Source organism: Littorina saxatilis, linkage group LG17, assembly GCF_037325665.1.
Source record: "Littorina saxatilis isolate snail1 linkage group LG17, US_GU_Lsax_2.0, whole genome shotgun sequence".
In the NCBI taxonomy this organism is placed as follows: Eukaryota; Metazoa; Mollusca; class Gastropoda; order Littorinimorpha; family Littorinidae; genus Littorina; species Littorina saxatilis.
Genome location: NC_090261.1, coordinates 61571874 through 61592792, shown reverse-complemented (window position 1 = coordinate 61592792; position 20919 = coordinate 61571874). Strand labels below are relative to the sequence as shown.

General features: G+C 40.5%; 1 protein-coding gene across 4 annotated transcripts in view; it reads right to left on the bottom strand.

Moving 5' to 3' along the window:
* Positions 1-382: 382 nt before the first annotated feature.
* Positions 383-20919, bottom strand: part of LOC138951987 (methyltransferase-like protein 27) — a 32296-nt gene continuing 11759 nt past the window's right edge. For 2 of the 4 annotated variants that reach the window (XM_070323560.1, XM_070323559.1), the window contains exons 2-5: positions 8190-8318; positions 2515-2650; positions 1587-1679; positions 383-593 (exon numbers count right to left, since the gene is read on the bottom strand). In XM_070323560.1, coding sequence (XP_070179661.1) covers positions 409-593; positions 1587-1679; positions 2515-2650; positions 8190-8318 — 543 coding nt within the window. In that variant the 3' untranslated portion in view covers positions 383-408. Of the gene's footprint in view, positions 594-1586; positions 1680-2514; positions 2651-8189; positions 8319-17783; positions 17967-20919 lie in introns of all 4 variants that reach the window. The other 2 variants (XM_070323558.1, XM_070323557.1) reach the window with 2 other exon arrangements.

Below are 20919 nucleotides of genomic sequence, written 5' to 3'. Positions count from 1 at the left end.
GCCTCTGTGGGTGTGTGTATATTTCGGTGTGTGTTTGTGCGTATGCTGTTTATGTGTGTGTGTGTGTGTGTGTGTGTGTGTGTGTGTGTGTGTGTGTGTGTGTGTGTGTGTGTGTGTGTGTGTGTGTTCGATTGTCTATAACTGTAACGATAAGCTAATGGTCTATGGGAGACAACTCCTTATCTGTGTTAATTACCATGTTTGATTGTTGCCCTTGCGGAACTCTTGTGGAATAGAGAAGAATAAATACACTTCTACTTCTGCCCAACATGGAACCGGTGTGGTCTCAATATCGTTGTACGAATCCATTGCTTGTTCACGCTCACATCCGCATCCAGACATGACAGACATACAAAGGAACAAGACAATAACTATAACTTTATTTCCTTAATTTGATTTATGTCTTATTTAGCATTTGACAAAGTTGAAAACGACACCGTTTTTGTCAATGAAATAATTTGGCACGACTGTTCTGGAAGCGAGACGCCATATTGCACGTGACTCCATGTCTGTGATGACAGTGTCCAGGTTGGCTCTGTACTCTTCAACATGACCCAGGAACTCCTCGCGCATCACCAGGCAAACCAGGCCCCCTGGAACGATTAAACATATACGATACCGACACATGCACGACAAATAAGAAAAGATATTGCTTACACGACTCCCCTTCGTCATTTCCCATTACAGTACTCCCTCCCCTTTAATACCTCCCCCCTGCCCACCCGATAGAAGTCTCCCTCTCTTCTACCCCTCCCCCTTGCCCCAAACTATCCTGACCCAATAAGACCCCCATCCCTCCGACATTTCGCCCTTTCAAGACCAGGGTTTCTGAAAGTTTACCCCCATTTTAAGACTCCTTTTTCAAGACATTATAAGTCTTAAAAGGAGCATTCCAGTGTATCTTACACCCCCACCCCCCTAATACAAAATAAAGAAAAAAAGCGCTGCTCCAGCTTCACAAAAAAACGTTCGAGAGAACAACATTCATTTCTGAATAATTGACACAACATTGATGGTATAGTCACCTGCATCAATCCATTCAGTTATCAAACCCTTAGAATATCCCACACACACAAACGTGCAGCAGTCCGAGCCCCTTCCCACCACCATCACTATCCTCATATTTAACACCCTCTACATTTTGAAAAAAAGATATTTATTTTTACAAAAATCATAATTTGTTTGACCAAATTAATTTTGGGCTGACCGATACAAAACATGTGTACTCAGACACTTTGGTGACCTCATTTCTGACACTATGACGTCCACAACGTCGATTGTGGGCTCGGATGTGCGTACTTTTGAACAAAAAGACAGTTACGTTGACCGAACTGTGCTGAAAACACAGGTCGGAGTTAATCCTGGCTGTGATGTCTGTCATTCGCATGCTTTCACGGGCATGGATCGTCGCCGCGCGCAGAAATCCGCCGTTCACTAGTCATTGGTCTACAATGCCACGTGAAGGTTGACTGTTTGTTTCCAGTGAAAAGCAAGGGAAAAAACCCACAAGGGAGAGCACTATTATTCCACATCCTTTAAACAGAACTCCGTTAGTTGCTTCCCTTAGTTGCTTCTGTTTTGTATACCTGGCTTGACCACTCTGGCCAGTTGGTAGAGACCAGAACATGGTACGTGTCCCTCTATCATACCTCCCGCCATCACCGCGCAGTCATAGGCATCTGGAACACAGGGACAGAGAGACACTGCAATCAGAACGATTATCAGACAGTCATAGACATCTGAAACACAGAGACAGAGAGTCACTGTAATCTGAACGATGATCAGACAGTCATATTTTGGACAATATGAAATACAAATGGCGGCCATGTTGAATATTTTGCTAATAATTATATTTACTTCCTCTGCATATAATCAATATATAATATGCTACAGACCTACACGAAGAATTCCGCTTCAAACCGAATACGAACAAGTTTACTTTTCTTCAAACCGGTTTGACCGGTTTTTGTTTTTTTAAGAAAATGCTGCTGCAGCTCTACTATACAGTCACGTTTGTTTGTTTGTTTGTTTGCTTAAACGCCCACTCGCTCACGAAGAGCCATATCAGGGCGGTGCTGCTTTGACATTTAACGTGCGCCACACACAAGACAGAAGTCGCAGCACAGACTTCATGTCTCACCCAGTCACATTATTCTGACACCGGACCAACCCGCCCTAGCACTAACCCCATAATGCCAGACGCCAGGCGGAGCAGCCACTGGATTGCCAATTTAAAGTCTTAGGTATGACCCGGCCGGGGTTCGAACCCACGACCTCCCGCTCACTGGGCGGACGCCTTACCACTAGGCCACGGTGTTGGGGTATATATACAGTCACGTGACAAGATGTCCTAATAGTAACGCTAACAATGGTTAAGTAAGTACTCGCGGTCTGCTGCAGGAGGAAGTTTCTCGTTGAGGTAACAGCATAACTCTTTTTTGTAGACATTTTTGGCACGAGCCCTTTCTATCATCTCACAATAGTAACGCTAAGAATGGTTAAGTCAGGACTCACTGTCTGCTATAGGGAGTGGTTTTTCGTTGAGGTAGCAGCAGAACTCTTTTCTGTAGACCTTCTTTGCGCGAGCTCTTTCCAGCATGCTTGAACAGGGGTCAAGGCCATCAATTTGTCTAAAGCCTCGTTTCCACAGCTGTTTAAATTGTTACACAATGAACAAACTTTACACAAGACTAAATGGAATAATCATATAGATAGATAGATAGATAGATAGATAGATAGATAGATAGATAGGTAGATAGATAGATAGATACATACATATACATACCATACATAGATAGACCGACCGACCGACCGACCGACCGACCGACCGACAGACGGACAGACAGACAGACAGACAGACTAGCAATCAGGAAGGCAGATTAGATTACAAAGTAGTATTGGTTAATCAACAAAAAGACGAACAAACGCACAACTACATAAAATAAGAAAGGGATGAGAGATAGAACAAAAACAAAGAAAAACCCGCAATTTATTTCACAATTTTTATGTCGATTCTAGAGAGAGAAAAACAAAACTAAGCTTTAAATAAAGGTAACCAAAATAAACTCTGCTTTTGCGCCTTTAGTCGTTTGAAAGTTTTGTTTTATTAAATGTCATTTTACAAATGTAACGCCAAAAAACCCACCCCAGCTAGTGTGCAAGGTTACCCGACCAACCTAAATTATTCTTCCCGATTGGAGATTTTTTTTACCCTTTGAAAAAAAAGAAGAACAAGAGGTGAAAACTCGAGCAGACTTAAAGGTCGGAGCTTCCTTAAAATACACCGTTTTTCTCTTCAAGTCATTTGACCACAACATTCATGAACCAGAACTATTTGTGTTAACATTTCGGGTGCATTTACTTTTAAAGTATGCAAAATGATAGTATGATTATGGTCGCCCAAAACATTGCTTTTCGATTGACCTTAGTAACAATTATTAAATGAACAAGAGGCGAAGCCTTCAAGGCTCACGTAAGAAATAGACAAACAGTAACACAAACTCACTACACGAAGCTTCGCAACGTCTTAATACCAAAAACCCGCAGCTACGGCGTGGTACTTTGACCCCAACATCGCTTCTCAAGTTTTGACATGCGAAGCTTCGCCGTAGCTCGCAACGAAGTTGGTTTTTTTTTTAAAGAAGAGTGCTTTTCGATTCAAGATGGACGACGAAATCGGATTCAATACCATAGTGAAGAATGCATTTATCGACTTTGGTTGACCCAAAGTACAAGAACTAACCTCCTGCCTGTATTATTTCATACTGCGATGCATTGACATGTCGAATGAAACTCGAAACCCCAGCGCTCACGCCAACTGGTCCCGGCCGTGCTCAGTCAACGAAATAGAACACATACAATTAACTTACGTCTTCATCAAGTACGTTAAGTCCAATTTGTGACGTAAAGTACTCAGAAAGAAGCACACCACGCGCTGGTCGAGACTACGTGCATGCGCTTTCTGACTAATAAGATTTGAGACGCCAAGACATGAAAAGAAAAAGATAACTCTTGCCTTCCAACTAGTCTCGGCCCGCTCAAAACCGAGACTTTCAGTAATTCCTTCGCGTGACGTCTAACCCTCTTAAGGCCAATCCATACACTCCCGTCCGACCCTGTCCACATTTGACTTATGCTCAAAACGGCCCACGTGGGAACGCCGTAGCGTGCTATGATCGCGAAGCGTTATTTGCAGAAGAATAGCGCGTGTTCTAATTTCTATGACACAGACATAGAACGACGGAAATTTGACCAATCAGAGCAAACCAGAGCGATGACGTCAGCTGCTCGCGGCGCGGCAGTCGAATGCAACTGAACTTTCTTGTCAGGAGACCCGCTCCACTGTGATACCGCGTTGTGAAAAAAATCGTCGATGTGTGGCCACTCGGCAATTCCCGCGCGACGCACAAAACGGCCTGCGGCGCATAGAGCGTAAAACGGCGTCCAAATGTGGTCCCCGCTTTACGCCATAATGTGACGTCTTCAAATGACGAAATGTTAAAGTTTCTACCACAGACATACACACGCACAAACACACACACACACACGCACACACACACACGCACAAACGCACAGACAGACAAAGTTACGATCGCATAGGCTACACTTACGTGAGCCAAAAATTAGCAAAGCATTGTATTAAAACATGTTCACGGATGACAAGATCATTTTAAAACTATTAATCAGAATTATTTAAACTTTTGTAGAAATGTTTTAAACATGCTGATAGATGGGTTTTGTTGCGGACTAAGCTTTAGTATTTTATTTTAAAGAGATAAACATGTTCCAGGTTTCATAAATGTTGTACCCACAAAGTCGACATTTCTATCACTTTATTTGCTTTCCTTAGAGCTTAGCCTGTGGAATAAAACATCTAACAGAATATCTTAAACATTCTTGCTAAAGTTAAAACAAATCATTCTCAGGATTAGTTTGGGAAGTTTCCTCTTGTCAGACAAAGATGTTGTGTTTTACAGACTAGAACTATACTATATACCTCTTGTACGACAAAGATGTTGTGTTTTACAGACTAGAACTATACTATATACCTCTTGTACGACAAAGATGTTGTGTTTTACAGACTAGAACTATACTATGTACCTCTTGTACGACAAAGATGTTGCGTTTTACAGACTAGAACTATACTATACACCTCTTGTACGACAAAGATGTTGTGTTTTACAGACTAGAACTATACCATGTACCTCTTGTACAACAAAGATGTTGCGTTTTACAGACTAGAACTATACTATGTACCTCTTGTACGACAAAGATGTGTTTTACAGACTAGAACTATACTATATACCTCTTGTCAGACAAAGATGTTGTGTTTTACAGACTAGAACTATACTATGTACCTATTGTACGACAAAGATGTTGTGTTTTACAGACTAGAACTATACTATGTACCTCTTGTACGACAAAGATGTTGTGTTTTACAGACTAGAACTATACTATGTACCTATTATACGACAAAGATGTTGTGTTTTACAGACTAGAACTATACTATGTACCAATTGTACGACAAAGATGTTGCGTTTTACAGACTAGAACTATAATATGTACCTCTTGTACGACAAAGATGTTTCGTTTAACAGACTAGAACTATACTATGTACCTCTTGTACGACAAAGATGTTGCCTTTTACGGACTAGAACTATACTATATACCTCTTGTACAACAAAGATGTTGTGTTTTACAGACTAGAACACTATACTATGTACCTATTGTACGACAAAGATGTTGTGTTTTACAGACTAGAACTATACTATGTACCTATTGTACGACAAAGATGTTGCGTTTTACAGACTAGAACTATACTATGTACCTCTTGTACGAGAGTTGTTCTTTGCTACTGGTCACAAGTGGGGGTCAGCTCACACGGACGCATTTTTCAATACAGTCTAGGGGAGAAACTGGTCACAAAGCACCCAGTACATGCCAGAGAGATAGGAGAATCGGCACAATCAAAGGAAATACCAAAATCATTCAGTAGATATGGAAATATTAAGATTTACTGTGAAAATGCCAGCAAAAATGGCGTCCAAAAACGGGAACGCACACTTGGTGCGTCTTTGAAGACTTACCTCCCGTTCTGTGTTGTTGATAATAGTCGTGTTTGTGCTGTTGTTGTTGAAATAGTATCTAATAAAACTGATGCAGTTCTTGAAATGTTGCAAATTATTGTTGTCTTTGTGAAATGCGAGAGTGTTCTGAGGCGTAATCTGCATACGGCTGATGTCCCACATAGGGTACCCCACTTCGATCAGCGTATCACTCCAAATGAGCTTCATAGCAGAAAAGCAGATACACTACCAACACACTGCATAACAGATCTACAAGTCTGAGCCAGAATCATTGAAATTTACTTTCTGTATAAAATATTGCAATCAAATTTGTTCACGATGTCCCACAAATAACGCAGGTTACCCTCGCCTTCGATTCAAAGTAACTCCAATCTGACTTAATTACAATCGAAACGCAGATGACGAACTGATTCACCACAAATTTGTGGTATTTTACACACAAATTTCAACTGTGTTGTTTCGCGATAAACAGCCATAAACAAACAAATGTGGCGCCGTCACGTCGCCTTGGAAGGAATAACGCAGGTGACCAAGGCCTGTTTCCGATACCTGTCTGATTAAAATCATCGTTTTTTCACGAATGACGGCTCTTTGGCAGATCTGGTGAGTTGGAAACTGTCTATGAATGTTTCATTTAATGTCAAATGCGTACATTCTTGTCGATATTGTTACCTTTGGGCTCATAAATTAAGTCAATCGTGGTGTTGTTCGAAAGTGACTTTTGTCAGCATAGAACTTACTGTGCTTTGATCATTGACTGAGAAGAATCTTCCGATGACACTAGTTCATTTCACTACGCGACTGCAGATCTGCAAGGAAACTTTTGGCAGGGGAAATAAGCTTAACTGAAGACGAATAAGCGGAGTAACTGTTCTTCAACGCGGATTGCTCTCACTGATCTAAATATTTAGATCTTGTCGTCTGCTAGTCTGCTAGTAAGTATAGTCTTCGGTCGTGTGAAAGTCACATCTATTTCGACTGTGTGCATCGATCCGTGTAGTGAAATGTTGATCTTTGATGATTTGGCAACATAACTTCGCTAAATGTGCTTCGAGTGTATCTCTCCGTTAACCGCATTTGAAAACGTCTTTTAACAAGACCATGTTTCGACAGCCCAGACGGGGAGGATCCTCGATAGCTCACAGGGTATATAATGTTTTCCGCCGTTTTTTGAAGAATCCTTTCAAATTTGCTATTCCAAAAGTACCTTATGACACGACTCGAGTGGCAAAGAACATTCTCTGCAATTCCTGTCTCAGTCCGTGCAGCCGTTTCGGGTCCTATCGTCATCATACAAACATACACACAGACACACAAGAACCAGCTTTAAAAGTTAGATTATGTGGGAACCATGTGAACCAGTGATTTTTTCTTATGTACAACAGATACTACAGTATTTCTGCTTTATGAAAAGCAATATTTCAAAAACAAAACTAGAGATTTGAATTTTGACCACTTTTCCCCCTTTCTGTCACCAGTACTGAAGAACAACTCACGACAAAGATGTTGCGTTTTACAGACTAGAACTATACTATGTACCTCTTGTACGACAAAGATGTTTTGTTTTACAGACTAGAACTATACTATGTACCTCTTGTACGACAAAGATGTTGCGTTTTACAGACTAGAACTATACTATGTACCTCTTGTACGACAAAGATGTTGTGTTTTACAGACTAGAACTATATTATGTACTTCTTGTACGACAAAGATGTTGTGTTTTACAGACTAGAACTATACTATATACCTCTTGTCAGACAAAGATGTTGTGTTTTACAGACTAGAACTATACTATGTACCTCTTGTACGACAAAGATGTTGTGTTTTACAGACTAGAACTATATTATGTACTTCTTGTACGACAAAGATGTTGTGTTTTACAGACTAGAACTATACTATATACCTCTTGTCAGACAAAGATGTTGTGTTTTAAAGGATTGAACCATACAGTACCTCTTGTCCGACTCAGATATTTTGTTTTAAAGGCTAGCATTATACCATAGCTTTTGTCCGACAAAGATGTTGCGTTTTAAAGGCTAGCACTTTAACACACCTCTTGTCCGACGAAGATGTTGCGTTTTAAAGGCTAGCATTATACCATACCTCTTGTCCGACGAAGCCAGTGCCGCAAGCCACGTCGAGAATGAGCACCTTGTCTCTGTGTGTTGGGTAGAACGCGGCCACAGACTCTGCAGCGATGACCGGCCCTCTGTACCTCTCCGGGTTCAAATCCTGCAGGCAGAGGTACAGGTGTATTAGATTGAACGTGAAAAATCACGCCTCTTATACTTTATGTGTGTAATTAGGTGTGATACATTGAACGTAAATAGTCAGGTATGTTACACTGAATGTGTAATATCAGGTTCCTTATGCGGAATTTGTATGTATCAGGTTTCTTGTAATCAATCAATCAATCAATCAATATGAGGCTTATATCAAGCGTATTCCGTGGGTACAGTTCTAAGCGCAGGGATTTATTTTTTTTAATTTTTAATTTTATGCAATTTATATCGCGCACATATTCAAGGCGCAGGGATTATCAGGTTCCTTATGCTGAATGTGTAATATCAGGTTCCTTATATGCGGAATGTGTATTTATCAGGTTTCTTGTAATGAATGTGTAATATCAGGTTCCTTATGCTGAATGTGTAATATCAGGTTCCTTATGCGGAATGTGTATTATCAGATTTCGTGTACTAAATTCGCATTACCTGGTGGTTTTTGGCTCACGTAAGTGTAGCCTATGCGATCGTAACTTTGTCTGTCTGTGCGTGTGTGTGTGTGTGTGTGTGTGTGTGTGCGTGTGTTTGTGCGTGTGTATGTCTGTGGTAGAAACTCTAACATTTGAAGACGTCACATTACATTGACGTCACATTATGACGTAAGAGGGTTAGACGTCACGCGAAGGAAGTACTGAAAGTCTCGGTCATTATTATTTTGAGCGGGCCGAGACTCTGTTGGCAGTCGTGTCCCTGTAAGTAGGCTACATGCAGACAGACAGATCTAGATCTAGTGTCTCGCTTTCTTGCACAGTTTCACCTATAGATCTGCTCTTTCTCTGTGTGTGTGTGTGTGTGTGTGTGTGTGTGTGTGTGTGTGTGTGTGTGTGTGTGTGTGTGTGTGTGTGTGTGTGTGTGTATGCGTGACGGAGTGATTGAGTTTGTGTTACTGTTTGTCGATTTCTTACGTGAGCCTTGATGGCTTCGCCTCTTGTTTTAATACTGAATGTGTATTAACAGGTTTCTTATACTGAATGTGCATAATTAAGTTTGTTCAACTGACAAAGTATCATCAGGTTGATTATCAACCTCCGACATCACATTTTTGTCAATTTGTCAGTTTCGAGCAGTGTGCATTCGATCGTCCGGTTCACATAATAATGATAATAATAATAATAATAATAATAATAATAATAATAATAATAATAATAATAATAATAATTGTCAGTAAGTACTGGTGTCACATGACTGATGTGAACCAGTTGATTGGCTAATGGCGATGCGCTTAAATCTGTTAGCGCACTCTTGGAGTGCGCTAACTTTTCCACAGAGCGTATTCTTACGCCCTTTGCCAAAGCGAGACTGTACTCTCATCCTCAGAATTAATTAATGACATGTAGCTTATATTCTCCACAATACCAAATGACCATAAATTCCCTGCTTCTCAATTAAAGCAGAAGTGGGGTTTTTTTTCTGACAGATTGCATGTGCCTGTGCCACAGTGGCACTGATCTAAAAATAGAAGCGGCTGTGTTTCATCTCATTTCCGCCGACTTGCATAGATTCTTCTCATAATATGCCGTGTTAGTGGCATGTAGCTTATCATCCACATTACCAAATGATGAGTTAGTATACAATTCCCAGCGGCTAACTTAAAACACAAGTGTTATTCCGATAACGTACACAGCATTTGGAAGACTGATTCGATCGACTCTAGCAGACTACACTGAAATACGACTGCATCAGTTCAGTAAATGAATGGTTTCCGAATTATTATTTCAAGGCAAGAACAATCGTAATCGAAAACGTGTAGGGTTCAGAACGTTCTTACCATACAATTATAAGACTTATTAGATCTACCAGCCTGCCTTATGGCTTATTCGTGCAGACTCAGTGACAGTGCAGACTGCAGTGGTTCGATTGTTCTAGCCTAGCAGTAGCAGACGACATAAACCCCGCTCAGCAATTAACATGTTGGGCAAATGTGAACGAAAAAACGATGGGGATATAATACGTGTAGGGTTCAGAGCATTCTTACCGTTCATATTTAGTATCAGACTCCCCGATGAGTGAAGATACAACACGAGATATATGCCACATTTATTTTGAAAATGTGCGAACCGTCGAGCCCTTCGTGGGGTAGTCAATTCAAGGGGAGTCACTCCGCACAGTCAATCCATCGACGCTCGACTGAAGGTTTCGAATCGCAAATAATGAAGAGCACAGTCCTTTCTCCGAGTTCAAATGAGGTCTCTCTGAAAGATCATCACTGTTTAGCTTTAACGCTACACTGGAATCTACCAACAGAAATTAAAATGCGTGTGACGAAAGCACGACACACTTGAGACACCGGCCCACACAAAAGTAGATCTTACTGTACGTCACGACCTGACCACACAGTTATGCCTATTCAAATGCGCGTAGCAAAGTGTGCGTTTGGAATCTTCTTTTTTCTATGGCGGTACTGACAATATCGTTATTGAAAGAATCCCAGTGCACTAAGGGATTTATAGAGCAAATCTCGAAAATAATTATTGAACTCAGCGCTATGCGCTTCGTTCAATAATGAATTTTCTCGATTTGCTCTATAAATCCCTTAGTGCACTGGGATGTCTCAATAACTTAAATAATAATAATAATAATAATAATAATAATAATAATAATTGTCAGTAAGTACTGGTGTCACATGACTGATGTGAACCAGTTGATGGGCTAATGGCGATGCGCCTAAATCTGTTAGCGCACTCTTGGAGTGCGCTAACTTTTCCACAGAGCGTATTCTTACGCCCTTTGCCAAAGCGAGACTGTACTCTCATCCTCAGAATTAATTAATGACATGTAGCTTATATTCTCCACAATACCAAATGACCATAAATTCCCTGCTTCTCAATCAAAGCAGAAGTGGGTTTTTTCTGACAGATTGCATGTGCCTGTGTCACAGTGCGGCTGCCACTGATCTAAAAATAGAAGCCGCTGTGTTTCATCTCATTTTCGCCGACTTGTATAGATTCTTCTCACATGCCGTGTTAGTGGCATGTAGCTTATCATCCACATTTCCAAATGATGAGTTAGCATACAATTCCCAGCGGCTAACAGAAAACACAAGTGTTATTCCGATAACGTACACAGCATTTGGAAGACTGATTCGATCGACTCTATCATACGTAGCAGACTACACTGAAATACGACTGCATCAGTTCAGTAAATGAATGGTTTCCGAATTATTATTTCAAGGCAAGAACAATCGTAATCGAAAACGTGTAGGGTTCAGAACGTTCTTACCATATAATTATAAGACTTATTACCAGCCTACCTGGCTCATTCGTGCAGACTCAGTGACAGTGCAGACTGCAGTGGTTCGATTGTTCTTGCCTAGCAGACGACATAAACCCCGCTCAGCAAATTAACATGTTGGGCAAATGTGAACGAAAAAACGATGGGGATATAATACGTGTAGGGTTCAGAACATTCTTACCGTTCATAGTTAGTATCAGACTCCCCGATGAGTGAAGATACAACACGAGAAATATGCCACATTTATTTTGAAAATGTGCGAACCGTCGAGTCCTTCGTGGGGTAGTCAATTCAAGGGGAGTCACTCCGCACAGTCAATCCATCGAAGCTCGACTGAAGGTTTCGAATTGCAAATAATGAAGAGCACAGTCCTTTCTCCGAGTTCAAATGAGGTATCTCTGAAAGATCATCCTTGTTCAGCTTAACGCTACACTGGAATTTACCAACAGAAATTAAGATGCGTGAGACGAAAGCACGACACACTTGAGACACCGGCCCACACAAAAGTAGATCTTACTGTACACGACCTGACCACACAGTTATGCCTATTCAAATGCGTGTAGCAAAATGTGCGTTTAGAATCTTCTTTTTTCTATGGCGGTACTGACAATATCGTTATTGAAACAATCCCAGTGCACTAAGGGATTTATAGAGCAAATCTCGAAAATAATTATTGAACTCAGCGCTATGCGCTTCGTTCAATAATGAATTTTCTCGATTTGCTCTATAAATCCCTTAGTCAGGCATGAAAACTGAAAGCCAAAAAAATACTGAAAACAAAATTCGAAGGCGCGTAGCGCTTAGTTTCGCGGGCGCGTAGCGCCAAGACTTCTTGGGGGGTCCGGGGGCATACTCCCCCGGATTGGAAATTTATTTTTCAAGGGTGCAATTTGGTGCAACCTGGGGCTATCTGAGCCTTAAAATCGGATTCAAACATGGCCCCAAAACTATTTTACTATAACTATGACTAGGGAGGAAAAAAAAGGAAAAATACGGAAAATAAAAAAAAATACGGTTTATTTTTTAAAAAAATACGGAAAATACGGAGAATTTTCATGCCTGCTTAGTGCACTGGGATGTGTCAATAACTTAAATAATAATAATAATTGTCAGTAAGTACTGGTGTCACATGACTGATGTGAACCAGTTGATTGGCTAATGGCGATGCGCTAAAACTGTTAGCGCACTCTTGGAGTGCGCTAACTTTTCCATAGAGCGTATTCTTCCGCCCTTTGCCTAAGCGAGACTGTGCTCTCAGCCTCAGAATTAATTAATGACATGTAGCTTATATTCTCCACAATACCAAAATACTATAAATTCCTGCTTCTTAATTAAAGCAGAAGTGTTTTTTCTGACAGATTGCATGTGCCTGTGCCACAGTTGCCACTATCTAAAAATAGAACCCGCTGTGTCTATTTTTCAGTTTCGACTTGCGAAGAATCTTCTCATAATTATGCCGTAGCTTATTATCCACATTACCAAATGATGAGTTAGTATACAATTCCCAGCAGCTAACAGAAAACACAAGTGTTATTCCGATAACGTACCACTGAACTAGATCAGCATTTGAAATATATACGTAGCAGACTAGATTACACTGAAATTTACGACTGCATCAGTTCAGTAAATGAATGGTTTCCGAATTATTATTTCAAGGCAACAACAATCGGAATCGAAAACGTGTAGGGTTAAGAACGTTCTTACCATGTATAAAACTTATTACCAGCCTGCCTTATGCATGCAGACGAGCAATTGTTGTTTTTGAAATGAGACTGCAGTGCAGTGCCGTGGTTCGCTTGCCCTTGCCGCCCTAGCAGACGACATAAACCTCGCAGCAAATTAACATGTTGGGCAAATGTGAACAAGCAAACGATGGGGACATACTACGTGTAGAGTTCACAGCATTCTTACGGTTCATATATAATAGTACCAGTCTCCCCGAAAAGTGAAGATACAACAGAAGAAACATACCACATTTACTTTGAAAATCAGAGTCTGCTAACCGTGGCCTTGGCCGGAGTCAATTCAAGGGGCAACACTCTGCACAGTCAATCTGTCGAAGCTCGATGAAGGTTTCGAATCGCAAATAATTAAGGGTACAGTCCTTTCTCCGAGTTTAAATGAGGTCTCTGTGAAAGGTCATCACTTTTTAGCTTAACGCTTCACTGGAATTTACCAACAGAAATTAAAACAAGAGTTTGCGTGTGACGAAAGCACGACACACTTGAGACAGCCCACACAAAAGTAGATCCAGTGACACAAACCTGACCACACAGTTACGCCTATCCAAATGCGCGTTGCAAAATGTGCGTTTTGAATCTTCTTTTTTCTCTGGCGGTACTGACAATATCGTTATTGAAACAATCCCAGTGCACTAAGGGATTTATAGAGCAAATCTCGAAAATAATTATTGAACTCAGCGCTATGCGCTTCGTTCAATAATGAATTTTCTCGATTTGCTCTATAAATCCCTTAGTGCACTGGGATGTCTCAATAACTTAAATAATAATAATAATAAATAATTATAAATATAAAGCGCCTTATCAGAAGTTCAAAGCGCGTGACAACAATACATGTATACAAAAATCATACAATCACTGTCATATTCAAACAACACATCATGCACATCTCACATCCCCAGACTCTATACTAAGGAACTATCCGTAGTGTTGTTGGAACAAGTGAGTTTTCAAATTGGACTTAAAAGATGAAACGGATGGAGAGTGACGTAATTGAAAGGGGGGTGAATTCCATAACTGAGGTCCATAATACGAAAACGTGCGGAAGCCATGAGCCTTGCGTTTAAAGCGACCTTGACGGAGAAGTCGAGCATCATCAGAAGAACGAAGGGTGCGAGAGGGAGTGTAGAGGGAGACCAGTTCAGAAAGATAGGCAGGTGCCGATTCAGAGATGATATTGTAGCAGAAGCAGGCAGCTTTATACCTAATACGTTCAGATACAGGAAGCCAGTGAAGTTCTTTCATGAGAGGAGTGCAGGGCTGTCGATGCTGTGCTCTGAAAATGAGACGTGCAGCAGAGTGTAGTACTTTTTGCAAGGGTTGGAGAGTGGAGTCAGGGCAGCCTATGAGAAGGGAGTTGCAGTAATCTAATCTGGACCGAATGCAGGATGTAACGAGAGTTTTAGTGGCATCAACAGTGAGAAATTTTCTTATGGAACCTATTCTTCTGATCTCAAAGTAACATGTCTGACAGACTTTTTTGATGTGTTGTTTCATTGAGAGGTGGGAGTCCATGATGAACCCAAGATTCCTAGCACTATCAGGGAGAGAAATGTCACTAGAACCTACTGTGATGGAGGCTGGAAAGGAAGTGGTCGAAGAGGAAGCTCCAGAGAAAAGAAGAAATTCAGTCTTGTCATCATTTAACGAGTGTTGTGTAAAAATAAATGTCAACACACTATATTACTTTCTTTGCGTAGAAATCGTTCAACTCACAATATTGCTTTCTTTGCGTACGATTCTTTCAACTCACAATACAACTTTCTTTGCGTACGATTCTTTCAACTCACAATAATGCTTTCTTTGCGTACGATTCTTTCAACGCACAATACTACTTTCTTTGCGTACGATTCTTTCAACTCACAATACTACTTTCTTTGCGTACGATTCTTTCAACTCACAATACTACTTTCTTTGCGTACGATTCTTTCAACTCACAATACCACGTTCTTTCAACTCACAATACTACTTTCTTTGCGTACGATTCTTTCAACTCACAATACTGCTTTCTTTGCGTACGATTCTTTCAACTCACAATATTGCTTTCTTTGCGTACGATTCTTTCAACGCACAATACCACTTTCTTTGTGTACGATTCTTTCAACTCACAATACTACTTTCTTTGCGTACGATTCTTTCAACTCACAATATTGCTTTCTTTGCGTACGATTCTTTCTACTCACAATACTACTTTCTTTGCGTACGATTCTTTCAACTCACAATACTACGTTCTTTGCGTACGATTCTTTCAACTCACAATACTACGTTCTTTGCGTACGATTCTTTCAACTCACAATACTGCTTTCTTTGCGTACGATTCTTTCAACTCACAATACTGCTTTCTTTGCGTACGATTCTTTCAACTCACAATACTACTTTCTTTGCGTACGATTCTTTCAACTCACAATACTACGTTCTTTGCGTACGATTCTTTCAACTCACAATACTACTTTCTTTGTGTCAAAATGGCTGACACAGTCATACTTTCCTTCAAACACGTCAAAGATCGATATAGAAGTTTTAACTATTACCAACAAAACTGTAGCAATCTCTTTCTCGTCTGACGTACCTTTGTATAATCATAAAATATCAATGTTTACTAAAAATGTTCAGAGTATATAACTACTCAATGATTCACCTATAGACATGCAGTTTACCGTCTATCAGTCACCGTATATACATATAATGTATAGGTTACAACACGAGTGGATTTAAACGTGGACACATCAGTAACCCGGTTAGATGTTTTTTTCTCTCAATATTTCAGCAGATAAACTGCCTTCGTCATGATGGTATGAAAGTAATTAGTTATTGTAACATTATGGCTTAGAATTTGCTGGAAACTATTCCCTGATTTGAGTTTCGAGTACAAAGCCATTTTCCATTAGTGGATTGATACAAATATCATTTAACGCAGCAGAAAGAGTACAGGGTTTTCGAGGAACAGTGGCAGTTCAGTTTAAATGTCTATGTCTGTGTCAAACAGACTAAACGTATGCTGTGGCCGCACACAACCCATACTCTGTTAAAATGCACTGTCTCCATATCGTATGCTTCAGGTAAATCAAGTTCTGACTTTACTGCAAAATGATAACAGTATGTCACACAAATAAGCAAAATCGGACGAAACATGTATACTCGTTTATAGTTGAAGGGTAATTACACATTTTGTCAGCTTTGAAGACGAATTGTTCAGAAACTTTCTCACATTTACGCGTTTATAGGGTTTAATTTATTGTTTACAGTGTATAGTTTATAGTGTATGCCTCTTCTTTTTACATTTAGTCAAGTTTTGACTAAATGTTTTAACGTAGAGGGGGGAATCGAGACGAGGGTCGTGGTGTATGTGCGTGTGTGTGTGTGTGTGTGTGTGTGTGTGTGTGTGTGTGTCTGTGTGTGTGTGTAGAGCGATTCAGACTAAACTACTGGACCGATCTTTATGAAATTTGACATGAGAGTTCCTGGGTATGATATCCTCACACGTTGTTTTCATTTATTTGATAAATGTCTTTGATGACGTCATATCTGGCTTTTCGTGAAAGTTGAGGCAGCACTGTCACGCCCTCATTTTTCAACCAAATTGGTTGAAATTTTGGTCAAGTAATCTTCGACGAAGCCCGGACTTCGGTATTGCATTTCAGCTTGGTGGCTTAAAAATTAATTAATGACTTTGGTCATTAAAAATCGGAAAATTGTAAAAAAAACATTTTTTTTATAAAACGATCCAAATTTACGTTCATCTTATTTTCCATCATTTGCTGATTCCAAAAACATATAAATATGTTATATTTGGATTAAAAACAAGCTTTGAAAATTAAATATATAAAAATTATTATCAAATTTTTTTTTTTCGAAATCAATTTAAAAACACTTTCATCTTATTCCTTGTCGGTTCCTGATTTCAAAAACATATAAATATGATATGTTAGGATTAAAAACACGCTCAGAAAGTTAAAACGAAGAGAGGTACAGAAAAACGTGCTATCCTTCTCAGCGCAACGAATACCCCGCTCTTCTTGTCAATTTCACTGGCACTGCCTTTGCCACGGGCGGTGGAGTGACGATGCTACGAGTATACGGTCTTGCTCCGTTGCGTTGCGTTCAGTGTCATTCTGTGAGTTCGACAACTACTTGACTAAATGTTGTATTTTCGCCTTACGCGACTTGTTTTTAATCTAGTTACCAACGCTGCGTGTCAACGGTACAGGTGCAGTTCAGTTTTCGTACCTTTGCAGTTTTGAAGATGCACTGGAAGATTTTTTTCAGACCCTCGCAGGTTTGTTTGAATCTAGTTTTGTTTAAAAAAAAACCCAGACTGTACACATGTTATTGACCTGTTCGTACTCTTGCAGTTTTGAAGAGGCACTGCAAGATTTTTTTCAGACCCTCGCAAGTTTGTTTAAATCTAGTTTTGTTAAAAAAAAAAGACTACAAATGTAATGTACCTGTTCGTACTCTGAGCTCCAGCTATGATACTGTTGCGTAGATTCGTTGGGCAACATGCCCGGGCGACCCACGTTGTAACAAGCCTTGAAAGCCGAGACATCTTCTTCACAGTGTGTCTCGGCGAACCTCTTGACCTCGCTCTTCAGCCCAGACATAATGATGTGTCCGTTTCTGGAATGAAACTGAAAAGCTCTCACATACAAAGCGGAAATTTTCGGACACCCAGGACCCGTCACTAAATAATTATATTACTAAGTTTTGAGGACACGTTTTCAAGGTATATCCTGCAGCTGTTGTTGTCAATATCCGATTTGCACAAAAGCCAGACGAATGAGATTTTCCGCACAAGAGATAAGCTATAGGGGAGTTCGCTTCTTTTCATGCAGATCAAACATACACACACCTGACTCGCATCATTCTAACTCATGCCTGTTTTTTTGTGGGTTTTTTTGTGTGGGAGGGGAGGGGGGCTCAGTTGCATGCAGGCTGCTTCAACCTATCTTTTTTTTAACTCACGCCTGTTCATGTTCACCACAATACCGCAATAACCATCCAAAACAGCAAAATTAGCACACAAAAAGCGTAGTATTCAATACTTTACATGCACTCGGCAAAGAATGTATTGCACCCATGTGTGTACCATAATCAAAGCATTCATTCGGAACTGGGTGGCCGAGTGGCACTTGCGCTCGGAAGCGAGAGGTTGCGTGTTCGATCCTGGGTCAGGCCGCAATTTTCTCCCCCCTTTCCTAACCTAGGTGGTGGGTTCAAGTGCTAGTCTTTCGGATGAGACGAAAAACCGAGGTCCCTTCGTGTTCACTACATTGGGGTGTGCACGTTAAAGATCCCACGATTGACAAGGGTCTTTCCTGGCAAAATTGTATGGGCATAGGTAAACATGTCCACCAAATACCCGTTTGACTTGGAATAATAGGCCGTGAAATGGTGAAGGCTCGCCTAACAGGCTTGAGGTTTGCTGGTCGATGTGAATGCGTTATATATTGTGTGTAAAAAATGTCTGTTTGTCTGTCTGTCTATAAAAAATTCCATTTCAAACGGCAGAAATTAATATGTAAAGCGCGGAGAGCACAGTTAATTGTGGTTCGCGCTATATAAGCTCTTCATCATAATAATAAACTGTCTACACCTTTATAGGCACTTAAAGGACCATAACAGGCTCTTTTTAAGGTCAGATAAAGCAGTTGGGGTTGATTTAATGATATAGGTAAGCATCTACAGATGCAAAAACCGATCAGTAAATCTCAGGTTTTGTGTTGCATCAGTCTAATTTTACACAAAATGCATGCTCAAAAAGCGACCAAATTCGTCTGCTACGCGAGACTTCAAATTTCTCGCGGCGGCAAGCCCTTGGCTGTGACGTCACAAGGGGGAGCCAGAAGCGAAAGTAGCAACGCTCGGTGTGCGTCTTTGCTGCAGCTGTGGATGCGCGCGTGCTCCCGACATCATGCCGAGAGAGTGTGCTGCTGCCGAATGTTCGGAGTTGCAAAAAAAAGACTCAGGCTTGAGTTTTTATTTGTTTCTATCCGACTGGGTAACAACTACAACGACGACAATAACACTGACAACAACTCGAAAACCAAGAACAACTACAATGTCAACAACAACAGCTTTACACTGATAAACTGTAGGTGGAACACGAATGATTTGACACGTTACAACCTTGATTTCATCTACGACGACGACAACAACAACATCAACTTAAATTCGAGAACATAATTATACGTCTTCAACAACATAGCCAACAACAAATTCGATAGAACTTCAACTACACTCACAACAGTGATCATTGGCTGCCTAATCTATTTGCTGAGTCTGGCAGACATTTTACTTCCCCCCTTGAGAGAGAATGTTTTTTTCCTCGTACACTTTGTGCCTCAAACCTGACCAAGAGGATACAATTCTACATTAATCCCCGATTATCAACCCAAATAGGTGGGACACTTCCGTCTCAACTCGGACGCCGCTGTAAGAACGATCTCCAGTAACAGACGCTGATAACGATACAGCTATCTGCTCGCTCCTAAGCCACTCCCCCAGCCTGTATGTCTACACACTGGCACCAATTAAACCTCCAACTGAGCTGTTAACCCGTGGTTTGTAAAAATGTAAAAATATTGTACAAATTACGTCGAACCTAAATCCGCAATTTGTAAAACAAAAATTAAAAAAAATTAAAAAAAATCTCTGTTCAGCCTATTGTCCGATCACTGGGAAATTCGGATCGCTTCCTCCCAGTGGAAAGCTAGCAGCAACAAAGTCGCGCTACCCCAAAGTCAAGGAATCCATTAGATTTGTTTTTCTTTCTTTTTCAATTTCGTTATTTTCCTCCATCGCTGGCGAATTCGGATCGCTTCCTCCCAGTGAAAAGTTAGCAGCAACAGAGTCGCGTTTGTGGTCCAAGTTGTGGAAATTTCTAAGTTGTGGAATGTGTCCAAGTTGTGGTATGTGTCCAAGTTGTGGTATGTGTCCAATATGTGCAATGTTGTGGTATATGTCCAAGATGTGGAATGTGTTCAAGATGTGGTATGTGTCCAAGTTGTGGTATGTGTCCAAGTTGTGGTATGTGTCCAAGTTGTGGTATGTGTCCAAGATGTGGAATGTGTTCAAGATGTGGTATGTGTCCAAGATGTGGAATGTGTACAAGATGTGGTATGTGTCCAAGTTGTGGTATGTGTCCAAGATGTGGTATATGTCCAAGTTGTGGTATGTGTCCAAGATGTGGTAATGTGTCCAAGTTATGGTATGTGTTCAATATGTGGTATGTGTCCAAGTTGTGGTATGTGTCCAAGTTGTGGTATGTGTCCAAGATGTGGTATGTGTCCAAGTTATGGTATGTGTCCAAGTTGTGGTATGCGTATAAGATGTGGTTTGTGTCCAAGTTGTGGTATGTATCCAAGATGTGGTATGTGTCCAAGTTGTGGTATGTGACCAAGTTGTGGTATGTGTAAAAGAAGTGGTAATATCGTCATGTGTCCAAGTTTTGGTATGTGTCCAAGTTGTGGAATGTGATGGGACAATAAAGAAATGGAGAAAAACAATCTAATAGACTCACTGACTTTCGGGTAGCGCGACTCTGTTGTTTCTAGCTTTTCACTCGAAGGAAGCGACCCAAAT